This window comes from Hibiscus syriacus, unplaced genomic scaffold, assembly GCF_006381635.1.
Source record: "Hibiscus syriacus cultivar Baekdansim isolate YM2019G1 unplaced genomic scaffold, ASM638163v2 tig00111721_pilon, whole genome shotgun sequence".
Lineage (NCBI taxonomy): Eukaryota > Viridiplantae > Streptophyta > Magnoliopsida > Malvales > Malvaceae > Hibiscus > Hibiscus syriacus.
The window spans coordinates 1,195,331-1,208,377 of NW_024063164.1; the positions used below are offsets into that span (position 1 = coordinate 1,195,331).

Here is a 13,047-nt window from a genome sequence, read left to right on the forward strand (position 1 = left end):
TTTTTTAAAATTTTATTTAAACTTCTTAAACAAAAGTCAAATTATTAAATCGCATCATTTAATAAAAAAAAATTACATTGTTTGATAATTCAATTTTTTGATCTCAAAAATTATAAATTTTTTATTTTAAAAGTAAATTGTTTTAATATATTTCAAAAAAATCTAATCAAAAATAAAATTATAATTATAATTTAAGGGCCAAATAAAATATTTTCTATTAATTTACCATATATATATACATATAATTCTTAGTCTCCTGTAATCTCTCAGCTCTTATCCAACACTTTTGAACTCAGATTTTCTTTTTTTGGAAATCCGTCAACGGCATTGCTATCTAAACTAATTAATCTGTTAATTAGATTGTTAACAAAAGAGTATATTTTTTCTAATTATATAAAAAGAGAAGGGGAAAAAAGAAGAGAAATTGCAATTTGCCACATCAAAAGAGGGTGGTCGGTGGCTGGAATTGTTGTATTGGCTTTCTTTCTTCTTCCTTCCAGTTTTGCTGTTGAGAATTCAATTCAGCCATCCATTTTCAGTTTTTATTTTGTTCAGTTCTATAATTCAAGAAAAATCCAAATTTGAATTTCATTTTCGAAAGCCCCTTTTCCTTGGATTACGCCTTAATCTTTCCTTCTTAATACCCACATTTTCTCTGATTCTCTCTCTTTATGTTTTGAGTCTATTCCCAAGATTTGTTTTTTTTTCAATTTGAGAAGCTAAACAAAATTTAATAACAGCAAAAAAGAAGCAGAAGAAAATGGCGACGAATATAGGGATGATGGATAGTGGTTACTTTGTTGGAAGAAATGAGATTTTAACGTGGATCAATAACAGGCTTCAGCTCAATCTCTCTCGCATTGAAGAAGTAATTTTTTTCTGAATTTAATGGCTTCCTATCACATTCTATATTCCAATGTATGATCTGTTTCATTCTGGGTTTTTGAATAATTTTAATGGACTAAGCAGAGAATGCTTTGAAATGGGTTTATGTTTATCTTCATTAAAATGGGAATGTTTTGGGCCATGCTAATTAATTTTACTTTGATTTCCTTGAAAAGTGTTAGGTTTCTCTTTTCTTTTGCCATTGATAGAGAAATCTTGACATTCATCTCTTTAAATAACTATTTGTTTCCAGGCTGCATCTGGTGCTGTACAATGTCAGATGATAGATATGACCTATCCAGGAGCTGTGCCAATGCACAAGGTGAATTACCTTTACTTCATCTTGCCTGCGGCATTCTTTTGATTTGCCATGATTTTGATTTGGAATGCAGGTGAATTTTGATGTAAAAACAGAATATGATATGATCCAAAATTACAAGGTTCTGCAAGATGTATTCAACAAGTTGAAAATTGATAAGGTAATGAGTATGCTTCATCACATCAGTGTGCATATGTTGGTTAGCTCACATGAGACTTGCACTTCTTTTGAGTTCAACATGTGTTGTTCATTGCTGATGGTAGCTGAGCATATGCCTGCACATGAATAGTTTCTCTATGAATTTGATTTCTTAGTGGTTTTCCTGAATTTATCCTTGAAAAAGATGTATATGTTGGTTTTATTGTGATTTTTTAGATAAGAAATTAGTTCGAATTTGATACCCGTAGTTTTGTCATTCGCAGCATATTGAAGTCAACAGACTTGTTAAAGGTAGACCTTTGGACAATTTGGAGTTCTTACAATGGCTGAAACGGTATTGTGATTCTGTCAATGGTGGAATCATGAATGAGTAAGCTATTTTTCCTGTCATTTTATGAATCCTTTCCTCCTTCCTGACATAATTAGTATGTTAGATTGGATTATTTAGTTTATTTTATGTGATCGCATAGGAATTACGATCCTGTTGAAAGAAGACATAAAGGTGGAAAAGAGAAGAGCTTGAAGGGTTCTCATAAGAGCTCAAAATCTCTGCAAGCAAACAGTCTCCATAACTCTGTCTGTGGAGATGCAGCTGCCATAAATAAAAACATTGGTCCGATTCTGCAATGCGATTTCTTGTGTTAATATCTTCATTTGTATTTTTTATGCATCTTTTCTTTGTCAATACTTCTTTCATGCTTTCCACTGACTTTTGTCACCATCGTATGATGCTTATCCAGCTTCCAATCAAGGGAAGATTTGTGTAGCAGCAGCTTCAAGTGACATCCGGGCTTTTTCCAAGGAGGTAATCGCATTCGAACTCTCCTTAGGTTCTTTTATCATCTACTAACCTATATTTATAATGGTTAATCGACATTCCCATGCTTTTAGTGCCAATGATGGCTGTCTGACCTGGATTGTTCCAGTTGTGATGTTATCGTATCGTCGGTTTAAATACCAGTTCATGTTCTTATACAGGTAACTGATTTGAAGCTCTCGGTTGACCTTTTGGAAAAGGAAAGAGATTTTTACTTTGCTAAATTGCGGGACATTGAAATGCTTTGTCAGACTCCCAAAGTGGAGAATAACCCGGTAGGAGTTCCTATCAAGCCCCCCAGCTTCACATCTTCTTGAATGGATTACATACATACATGCATGCCTGTATGCATGCATTAATTGTGTAGTCCTTTCCCATTATCATCTTCAGTCATACATCTTGTGCGCTCGAATTTCCCATCTTATTCATCTAAGTGGGCTTCCTCTCTATGTTTATATGATGCATGTATGCAAGGGATTGTGTTACTTTTAGAATGCATTAATTGTGCTTTTAGGCTTGCAAGTTTTTTCATATGATCCTTAGGGTTTATCATGATTATCAAATCGTTTACGGCCAGTTCCAGGATCAGAGTGCTTTTATAAAACCATTTTTCGGATCAAAAGCTTATCGAATGAAAAAAATGGATTGCAGATGGCAGTAGCAGTAAAGAAAATATTGTACGCAGCTGATGCGAACGAATCGGCACTCAAGGAAGCTCAAGAGTACATTTGCCAATCTATTGATGATGGTGAAACTGAAGAGGATTGAAGCTTTGATAATTGCAGAAACCTGGTAGCTTCTCTGAACAAATGGGCTTCGTTCTAGTGTTGATCATGAATGTTGGAAACAATGGCAATTCTTTCTAAATATATATGAGATTGAATTGACAAAACAATGGAAGCCCTTAATGTCTTACCATTTATTCAGTGTTCGTACGGAAAACCTGCAGTCTTAGATAAACTTTTAGTTTTTCATATACTAATTTTTATAAATTTCTTATTTCTATAAAACTTTAAAACATAAATGTTACAAAATTAATATGATATACATAAATGTAGCTTATTTTAGGGTAAATGTCCACCTAAAATCTGAATTTTTTTTTGTTATTTATTTTAGGGTAAAATATACGATGATCTACCGACTGTATAATAATATTTTGTTATAAAATAGTCATTTATTTTATTATTCATTATGTTTTAAACTCTTCATTTTTTGTTATTGTTAAAAAATTAACGACAGTCTGAGCTTGATGATTATCTGTTACATAAGATATGATAAAATTTAATCTCATAATTTCAAATGAATATCATATTTCAATCAACATGTTAATATTTAACTCAAACGACCATTAATTTTTTTTAAAAAAATAATGAATTTGAAACATAATAAATAATCGAGTGATCATTTTATTAACTTTTAATAATTGAAGGATCATTTTGTAACTTTCAATATTTGTAGAACTCAATAAAACCGTATCCTATAATAGGAAAATCATTTGTGTACTCTACTCTTTATTTTGAATCCGTACAAGGTCTCGAAAAACAGAAATAGCCTTCACTCATCTGCAACCCTAAGAAAAACCTGCATGAAAACGATCAAGGGGACCAGAACTAACACAGAACTCGAAAAGTATTTAGGTACTTGCATTATTTAACTAGCAAATTTGGATAATTACATAAAGAGTTATTCACACGAACAAGTCTTTTTTTTTTAAGGATCACACGAACAAGTCTTTTTGGGGTGATACCGGCACATGCAGCTTTCTCTTGAGAGAAAAATATACAGGAGCTATTATAAGGATCAATGCCTGTAGCCATCGCCATCGTATATGTAACCATAACTGCTACTCCTCGACTTGTCAGCCTGCGAAACAAGGGAGCAAATGTTGCACCAAATAAGGGCTAATAATAGTTTAAATGCCAGTTCCGAAAATAAGGCCGCTGGCATACCCGGTGAATGAGCTTCTCAAACGCATCAGTTCCATTCTCCTCAATGTATCGCTCTGCAGCAGTTAAAATATCATCCTGCTTACTGAAGAAGTCCTTCTTCCTCGGAACATACCAGATGTTAATTGTCTGTTGAGGGTTCAGAAAGAAAGGTCGCAAATAATGCTCGTAAACATAGGCAGCGCCAGAGAAGTACGGAATGACCAGCCAGCAAGTGAAAATCAGCTTTGCATAGGGCCAGATGAGAATCCTGCAGTGGATTTTTGAAACATGTTCATACAGATGCATGATATATGAGCCTCCAAGGATCCATCACACTGTTCACAAATACAAAAATAACATACTAAACAATAGAAAATAACCCCATCCAGCACACCCGAGCCCAATTAGCATAGGTTTCGATATATGTTCATAAAAAACATAAGAAGGCTTTTTGTATACAGGTTTTTCATTGTCAATCAGCTAAGGATCGATGCTCTTTAGAGACCCGGACATTAGTAAAGCATATCGGACTACAACATTTCATCAAAGCAACACAAGTATAAGCAATTTTAGGCACAGCAACCAGGAAAAAAGTTAAAACAAGGAACAATAACACCTTAGTGAAACATCAATAACTACATTATATAAAAGGGTTTCCGAGGAGAAGCAAGATTTGAAGAATAGGAATCATTCGGTCACCAAAACCACCGGTTTCAGACAAGCTCAACTACAAAATTACCTTTCAGCTGACCAACTCAAACAATACGGTTTAATAAACTGAAGCAGAAGCATCGATCCAAGCCAAGTCAAAAGGAAGAACAAGAAAGAAAGTGCAAATAAACTTACCATTCAATGACTTTGGCAAAAGTGAGCTCCATCAATGTAATCATGGAATAGAGAACCCAATATGTAAGCCATTGTCTGTCATCTGCTCGAGACTCGGACTCGATCGCCCTGACTGAGGCATATCTGTTTCGGAATTTTAACACAACAGAACAATCGAAACAATCCAAGAAAATGAAAAATCGATAAAACTTATGACCAAATGCACACAAAACAAAAAAAAATGAAATAAAACCCAAACAAATCAGGAAATTGCTTACAGGGGGTAGAGAAGACTAATAACTGGCCTGCAAAAATCAAATTAGCAAATAAATAAAATATGAAAACTTGGATTATCAGATTAATTAGTTCATGGAAAATTTTGAACTTTCCCTTCAAATAAAAAAGTGGCAATAATCCTAGAAATCTGATTTTATCTTCATGATTTTGCTTCTATTTTCATCAAGTAGTAACATCCAAAACACAAATCCAAAAAGGAAACAAGATAAAATGCTTTTATTTGCTCATTACTTCTTTGATTCGTAGTTTGATCAAAAGAAAACGAAAAAAAACAAAGTTGTAGAATTACCCAGCAAGAACATCAAAGTTCTTAAGAAGGACCTTAAGGAAATTTCCAGCCCCAGATCCCATCTCTGATCTTCAATGCTTTTGTATTCTTTCTTCTGATCTCAAAACAAAGGATAGGGTTTCGCTTTGGGTTTTTTTTTTTTTTACTAACAAAGTGTGAAGTAAAGTAGTAAGTAGGTGTGTTGTTTTTATGTGTGAGAAAACTGAAGGTGCCAAAAGCAGGTTGCAAGAGAATTATCCTCTGCTTCGGGTTGATTGGTGCAGTAATCTAACGGAGGATAATTCACAATCAATAATAAAATGGACAGTTGTCCACTGTTCTTAACTTTTCAAAAGGTTTTAAGGTTCGTCCGTCCTTGAAATATATTTTTTTAGGCTTGAGGTACGCAATTTTTAAAAGCAACCCTCGGATTATTTTTATATTTAATGTGACTGTTTGATTAATAATTTTCTTCATTGGTCGTTAACGATATAATATATAGTGATGACATGATAATCAATGATATTAATGTAATGGTCTACGAAGATTGATGATAAGGTAGATGAGTTAAATTGATTTTCTTTATTGAGTTCAATGGTTAAATTGATTTTTTTTAAAGTTTAAGGGTTTACTTAATTTTTTTTAAATAAAAAATTATTTTAAATTTTAAATATAAAATAATAAAAAATATAAAAATAAAAATACTAAAAATAAAAATTAATTACTAAAAAAGTAAAAATAAATATTAAAAATACTAAAAGCTTAATTCATTTCAATTAAACATATATGAAAACATGGTAATGCTCATAGATACCTTCAATAAAAAGAGATGTTATAAAGCATTTTTCTATTGTGCTTGTTATCGAAAGAAATTGGAATATCATCAATGGAGTCCTCCCATGAGTCAATAACTTCGATCTAAATATAAAAAATACGGTACTAAAATGAAAAGTATCAAATATAACGGCTAGCTGAAGAAGCCTAACAAAATATATAACATGCATATGTTAACAAAGATCTAAAGCAAGATACATAATAAATATTTTTTAATATTTATAATTTTTAATATCTTGTAATTATTATTTTATAGTTTGTTATGTATTTTTTATTTTTAATAGTATTTTTAATATATATATATAATTTAATTTTTTTGGTATATTCTATATTCAATTTTTTGAATATTTTTATATTTTAAATTTTAAATTAAAAATATTTTTATTTTTATTAAAAATCAAATAAGTCATTGAACTTTAAAAAATCAGTTTGGCCCTCAAACTCGACAAAATATCAATTTAGCCCATTTGCCTCGTCATCAACCATTGTTGACCGACACGTCAACATCGTGAACAACCATATTAGCATCGTGAACTGTCATATCAACATCGTAACGGTCAACGATGGAACCGTTAGTTAAAGGGTCATATTGAGTTTTTTTTAAGTTTGAGGGCCACATTAATTGCAAAAATAATTCGAAGATCGCATTTTTTAAAAAAAAAATTTTGAGGGACTCACATATCATTAATCATATTTTTTTTGTATTGCACTAATTTATTTTTAAACTATTTTGTCATTTTAACTTTTAAATGTTACTGATGTTGTTTTTATTTAATTTTATTAAAAAAATTCAATCAATCATAATGTGTTATGAGATAATTTTAATTTATTATCTTTAATAAATAAATAAAATATTACATACTTTAAATTTATATTTTTTTTAGTTTAAGCTTTAAAAAATATTTTTATAATTTAATTTAATATTATTTATAATATTTTATTTATTTAATATATTAATCTTATCCAATAAAAACATGACACATAAAAAATAAGAAAACAAGTATGCCAACTAAAGTAATTAAACATAGATCTCTTAAGAGTATAACTAACCATTCAACCACCAAATCAAACCATTTAATCATATATTATCCTTTAATATCATTTAATCACGTGAACATGTTTAACTAATTTGTAGTTAAAAGTTATTAATAACCTAAAATACTCAGACATTCGGATCCCTTCTCTTTACTAATAACTCGAACCCTAATAAAAATGCATCTTTTTGCCTAATTAGGACATGAAGTCCAAATAAGCATAATACATCTCTCCTCCTGATGAACAAATGTAATATCCAAAAATTTTGATTAGTGACCAAAATGAAAATTTTGAAAGTTTTGTAGTCAAAGTATAAACTTGGGAAAATTTAAGGACCAAAGTGTACTTTTCAAAAGTTATGAAATCCGGTCCCGTAAAAGAATAGTTTACCCCCAATAATTACGTTTCCATGGGTTTCAAAATTTTCGTACGAATTTTGTATTAAAAGCTATAAAAAGTGATAAAGTTCGGTAAAATTGGAATAATTGGATCGAATCAAATTATTGAAATATTTTGAAGGATGATAAGACAAGTTTAATAATGCCATATCCAATCTTAATTTGGAAGAATTTAATATGGATCATTGGATTTAAGATGATTTTTCCATGTTAAATATGAATCGTTGGATTTAAGTGACTAGATTGTAAATTTGGAAAAAGTTCAAGGGAAAATTGGAAGATGAGAAATTGTTTGTTCATGTTTGACTATGATAATGTAAGGGATATTGAAAGCTTGGTAATTTATTAATTATCATGAAATTCAAGGTTAAAATGGTAAGGATATTAAAATTTTAAGGGTAAATTGATAATTTGACATTAAATGAATTTTTAATTCATTTATTTAATTAAAGAAAGATGAAAAATTTTCAAGAAATTACTTCATCTTCCTCCCTTAGTGTTGTGAACTCCATGTCAAAGGTAAAAAAATTTCTTTTTGATTTTTCAAGCCAATTTATTAGGAATTTGGGTGAAAGCATGAAATATAAAATTGATCTACATGAAATTCTCTATTATTTGGTACCAGTAGTTCATGTTTTCCATTCTTAAAACCTTAAGTTCTTGAATTAGATGGATAAAGGGGATGTTAGCTTTTGATGATTTAAGGCTTGAATATGATGTAGTTGATGTTGAATCATTTCCATACTTTTATGATGATTAAAACCACCTAGAAATGTATATACCATGTTCGACCATCTAGGGATTTGAAAGAAATTGGTTGTTTGAATTGAAATTGATATGGACTTGATTGTAAAGGATTGGAAATGATGTTTGGAAGTTGAATTCATGCTTGAATCAGGTTGGAAATCAAGCCTTAGGTGACTTTTCAAATTCGGCCAAGATGAAATAAATAGGGAAAATTTTGTGAAAAAATATTTTGAAGTTAGATATGATGAATGGATGATTATGCAAGCTTTAAATAGTTGTTTGGACCAATTTGTAAGCTTATAAAGGTTAAAGGACCAAATCATAAAAACGAGGAAATATGGGTTTGAAATGTAAATCAACATGAAGTTAAAGAGTAATGTTTAAATATATGACTAGGATGCTTGATTATATTTTGGATGTTTGGATTTGAAATTAAATGGTAAGAGACTATTTTGAATAAATTGGAAATGTTGAGGTGAATTCTAAAAGAATTTATATTCATGGTTAGATGGTGGAATTTGAAATGATTATTTTGAGCTATGAGTTGATATGAGCATTAGAAGGATTTAAGTTATATTCAAGTGATATGATTAGCATTGATATTTTGAAATGGATTTAGAATCGAATAAGTATCGATATAATTTTTATGAATTTTTATTACTAGATTGTGCTTATGTTAGTAGGATAGTAATATATGCTTTAAAATGAATGTGATGTATAAATTATGAACATGTAGATCATAATCAAAATTTAGATCAAAGAAAGCTTAAAGCTAAAGAAAAAGTTCAAGAGTGAAGCTTAGTGAGGCATTTCCAAATGAGTGCATTTTACTTACACTATTATAAGTATGACATGAGAAAGACATGCGATGAGTCAACCTCGAATGATTTGAAAAGAAAAGGATTTTCAAATTATATTTTATACATTTCATATTATTTTATTAAATGATATTGAATGATTTCGGGTATGAACTGCCCGTTGTACTATTATATGATACTTGATTTTGTTGATATTTGAAAAGATCATGATAAGTGAATGATATATGATTTTGATGAAAATGTCCATTGTAAATGCATTGAGAGTCATAGGTATAATTGGCATACCAAAGAGGTGGAGCATTTAGCACGTACGTGACGTCACTTATTATGAAGATGGTGCTACTAGCAGCTGCATGATACTTAGCACATATGTGATGTTACTTATGTAACAGCGGTGCTACTATATGGTATTTAACACGTATGTAACATTACTTATGTGACGGTGGTACTAAAGTACATATGGAATACATTTATGGCACGTATGTGATATTGGTGTCTGCACGTATGTGAAGTTGGTGCAATGTATTCCTTATTATAATGCACATTGATATTGAGTTTTACAATACTTGTGCATTATATGTATATGCTCGTCTAACTCGTATACCTTGCATTGTCAGTGGTTCACATTGGGCTCAAAAGTGAATAAAGTGAATGGTACATGCTATGAAATAAATAAAGTGAATATTACATGCTATGAAATAAATGAATTGAATGTTACATGCTATGAAATAAATAAAATGAATGGTACATGTTATGAAATGAATAAAGTGAAAAGCATGGGTTTGATATGAAATGGAAATGTACTAGTTGATCGATTTGATTGAAAATAAGTTATATGACACTGTGTATTTGTTGAGTTAATCGATCAGATGAATCGGCCAAAAGGGGGTGAATTGGCAATTAAAAATTTCGGTGGAATCTTTTGCAAAAAATTGAAAATATTTGCATAGCGATTTAGAGTGGTTCGACTTTCTCAAACAAAGTCTACGTCCACTACCTTAGCTATCCACACTAAGGATTTTCCACAAATTCACTAATTTGTCTTTCTTTTGAGGACAAAGAGTAACCTTACAAATTCCTCAAGAATTATACCCCAAATTCTTGAGAACACTCTCTCCCAAAGAGAAAATTAAAAATTCACAAACTTTACAGAAAAACCTCACAAGGTAGATTGTTTGCACAATTATTGAACAAAGAAAGAACACTCAAAGATGAATACAATTGAGCACAAAGTGTGTTCTTGAAAGCAAAAAGAATATTAAATGGAAATAGGCTTGAAATGCTCAAAAAAATAAGTTTAAGGCTTTCTCTTTGATTCTCTCTTAATTCTTATTTCTTGTTGTTGATCAATGGCTCCCGAGCTTGTTTAAATACACCTTGGATTGATTCTGAACGTTGGGGGATCATTGGTGAAGTCAATAGAGTCGTTATGGTGTAATTATCATTTAAAAAATCTGTTGGGAGAATAGGTGTATCGGTACACTCAGTGTAAAATTCAAATATTTCGACTGTTATTTGACCAAGTGTATCGGTGCATCCCATGTGTATCGGTACACTAATTGCATTTGATGTTTCTCGGAGCATGGAGTGTATCAGTACATCAGCTGTGTATCGGTACCCCTATTACATTCGAAATATGGGTGTATCTGTAACATCCTGAAATTCAGGGTCAGTGACTAAATTGCAAATATTGAAAACTATGTGCTTGATTTTGAAATAAGTTAAAAGTTCATGGATTTAATTAAAGAAATTTGATGTTGGATTTAATAGTAAAGTTGGAAAGTAACAAGGGTATTATGGTCTTTTCTAAGAGAAGATTTTTATTCTCTCTTTTTAAGGAATATAAAAACGTGGGAAATGAGGAAATCTATCCAGAGTCTTCTTCTTCAGCTTCTTCTTCTCCCCGTAAGCCTCAGTTAAAGGTGAGTTTAATTTCAGGTGTTTAATTCTTGGATTTATAAGTTGATTTTGATTATTTGAGTATTATATAAGCTTAAGGAAAGCTTATATAAGCTTTAAACATCAAGAATGGAGAATTAAAAAGGAAATTATATGAAGGGTGTAGAAATTAACTTTTGTTATAGAAAGGTTTTTAAAGTTCTAAAGATGGATTTGACTTGTCAAAGGGCTAATTAATAAGTTAGAGGTGATAGAATTGAATTAAGAACACATGGAAAATTTGATGAAATTCTTTGATTCAAGAATTATGGTGAATTATGAGGGATAGTGAAGTGTTATAATGTTATAAGAAGGTTTACATATGTATAGATAAGTTTTATGGTATAAGGAGGGGTTAATAAGTAGAATTTGAGGACAAAGTACGAATTTTCGGGCTCAAAATGGAATTTCTGGGTTGTGTGCATCGATGCATCTTCAATGTGTATCGATACACTCTCAAATAAATGAACATCGAATGCAATTAGTGCATCGATGCATAAGGAGTGCATCGATGCATCCCCTTAAAATGAAAACATCGAAGGTGATTTGTGTATCGATGCATGGGTAGTGCATCGATGCACATGTTAAAGAATGCATCGATACACTGTAGAATGTATCGATGCACTTCAAGGGAAAATAGAATTATACCTTTCTTTTGGTTAAGAAATGATATATTAGAATATATCAATTGGATACCGATATATATCAATGTATGATTATATAGATATCGAGCATGAACAAGTTCCCGAACGATTATCAAGTTAAGATTCGATCGAAAGAGAGAAAAGCATAAAAGTGGATTGAAACTTAGTGAGACCAAGGTGAGTACATCTTATTACATCGAATTATATGGAAATTGACTTGTGATAAGTCTATTTTCGATAGTATAGTACATGAAGTATGTGATTAATATGAAATGTATGTATACTTGATTGTATGAGTGTATATATATGCTATGTGAATATATGGTTATGGAATAAAGTATATAATAATACAATGTTATTTGAGTTACTTAACAATGAGTCATAAGATTACAGACATATGTAACATAAATTATAAGACAAGAAAATATGTGCTTACATGTATTTGTGGATATATATATATGAATAAGATATGTTATATGTTTATGTAAAACCATGCAAAGTGATATGAGAAGTGAACTACACAATTATGTGATCATATGATAATGAGATAAAGAGTCATGAGATATATGAAAGAGAAAGTATAGGTGATACGTGAAAGTGAATCATATGATTATACATATATGGATGACATGAATTGTATGTGTGTATGATTATATGTGTTAACATGCTTTTGTATGTAATGATATAAGATGTGCTATGTGATGTATATATATATGAACATATGTGAAACTGAACTATGTGATTGCATGAGAAAGATACGAGACATACGACATGATATATGTGAACATGAGAAAACAAAGTATAAGATAGGAGCTATGTAATCCTATGAGAATATGAAAAGAAGCTATGTGACTACATGTATATGTAAAAGAAGCTATGAGCTTATATGACATGTGATATGAAAGTGTATATATGAAATGATTTAAAGATAAATGCCCATGGTATATGATACGATAGCGATAGGTATAGTTAGCATGCCAAGAGTCGAGGGTTTACCTATGTTCTATGGAACATATGGACAGAATTACCTATGTCTTTCGAGACATATGGACAGTATACCTATGTTCTAAGGAACATATGGATAGTTTACCTAGGTTCTTCGGGACCTATGGATAGTTGTCGAGGTTCTTTATGA

The 13,047-nt window shown here is 30.7% G+C and overlaps 2 protein-coding genes across 2 annotated transcripts; one reads left to right on the forward strand and one right to left on the reverse strand.

Moving 5' to 3' along the window:
* Positions 1–554: 554 nt before the first annotated feature.
* On the forward strand, positions 555–2,983 carry LOC120168842 (microtubule-associated protein RP/EB family member 1A). Its single transcript, XM_039177130.1, has 8 exons — positions 555–868; positions 1,139–1,207; positions 1,278–1,364; positions 1,627–1,733; positions 1,834–1,976; positions 2,104–2,168; positions 2,342–2,455; positions 2,832–2,983. The coding sequence occupies exons 1-8, from the start codon at positions 761–763 to the stop codon at positions 2,946–2,948; spliced, it is 810 nt and encodes a 269-aa protein (XP_039033061.1). The 5' UTR covers positions 555–760; the 3' UTR covers positions 2,949–2,983.
* Positions 2,984–3,793: 810 nt separating this feature from the next.
* On the reverse strand, positions 3,794–5,663 carry LOC120168844 (HVA22-like protein a). Its single transcript, XM_039177131.1, has 5 exons — positions 5,520–5,663; positions 5,212–5,238; positions 4,955–5,077; positions 4,130–4,376; positions 3,794–4,043 (listed from the first exon to the last, which is right to left on the reverse strand). The coding sequence occupies exons 1-5, from the start codon at positions 5,579–5,581 to the stop codon at positions 3,981–3,983; spliced, it is 522 nt and encodes a 173-aa protein (XP_039033062.1). The 5' UTR covers positions 5,582–5,663; the 3' UTR covers positions 3,794–3,980.
* Positions 5,664–13,047: the final 7,384 nt, after the last annotated feature.

Bases quoted from the DNA above. Each gene is read 5' to 3' on its own strand.
- LOC120168842 (XM_039177130.1), top strand. From the start codon at position 761: ATGGCGACGAATATAGGGATGATGGATAGTGGTTACTTTGTTGGAAGA. The intron at 1,208-1,277 runs GTGAATTACCTT...TTTGGAATGCAG, and splicing joins GAGCTGTGCCAATGCACAAG to GTGAATTTTGATGTAAAAAC. The intron at 2,456-2,831 runs GTAGGAGTTCCT...AATGGATTGCAG, and splicing joins CCAAAGTGGAGAATAACCCG to ATGGCAGTAGCAGTAAAGAA.
- LOC120168844 (XM_039177131.1), bottom strand. From the start codon at position 5,581: ATGGGATCTGGGGCTGGAAATTTCCTTAAGGTCCTTCTTAAGAACTTT. The intron at 5,239-5,519 runs GTAATTCTACAA...TGATTTTTGCAG, and splicing joins AACTTTGATGTTCTTGCTGG to GCCAGTTATTAGTCTTCTCT. The intron at 4,044-4,129 runs GTATGCCAGCGG...CTTGTTTCGCAG, and splicing joins TTGAGAAGCTCATTCACCGG to GCTGACAAGTCGAGGAGTAG.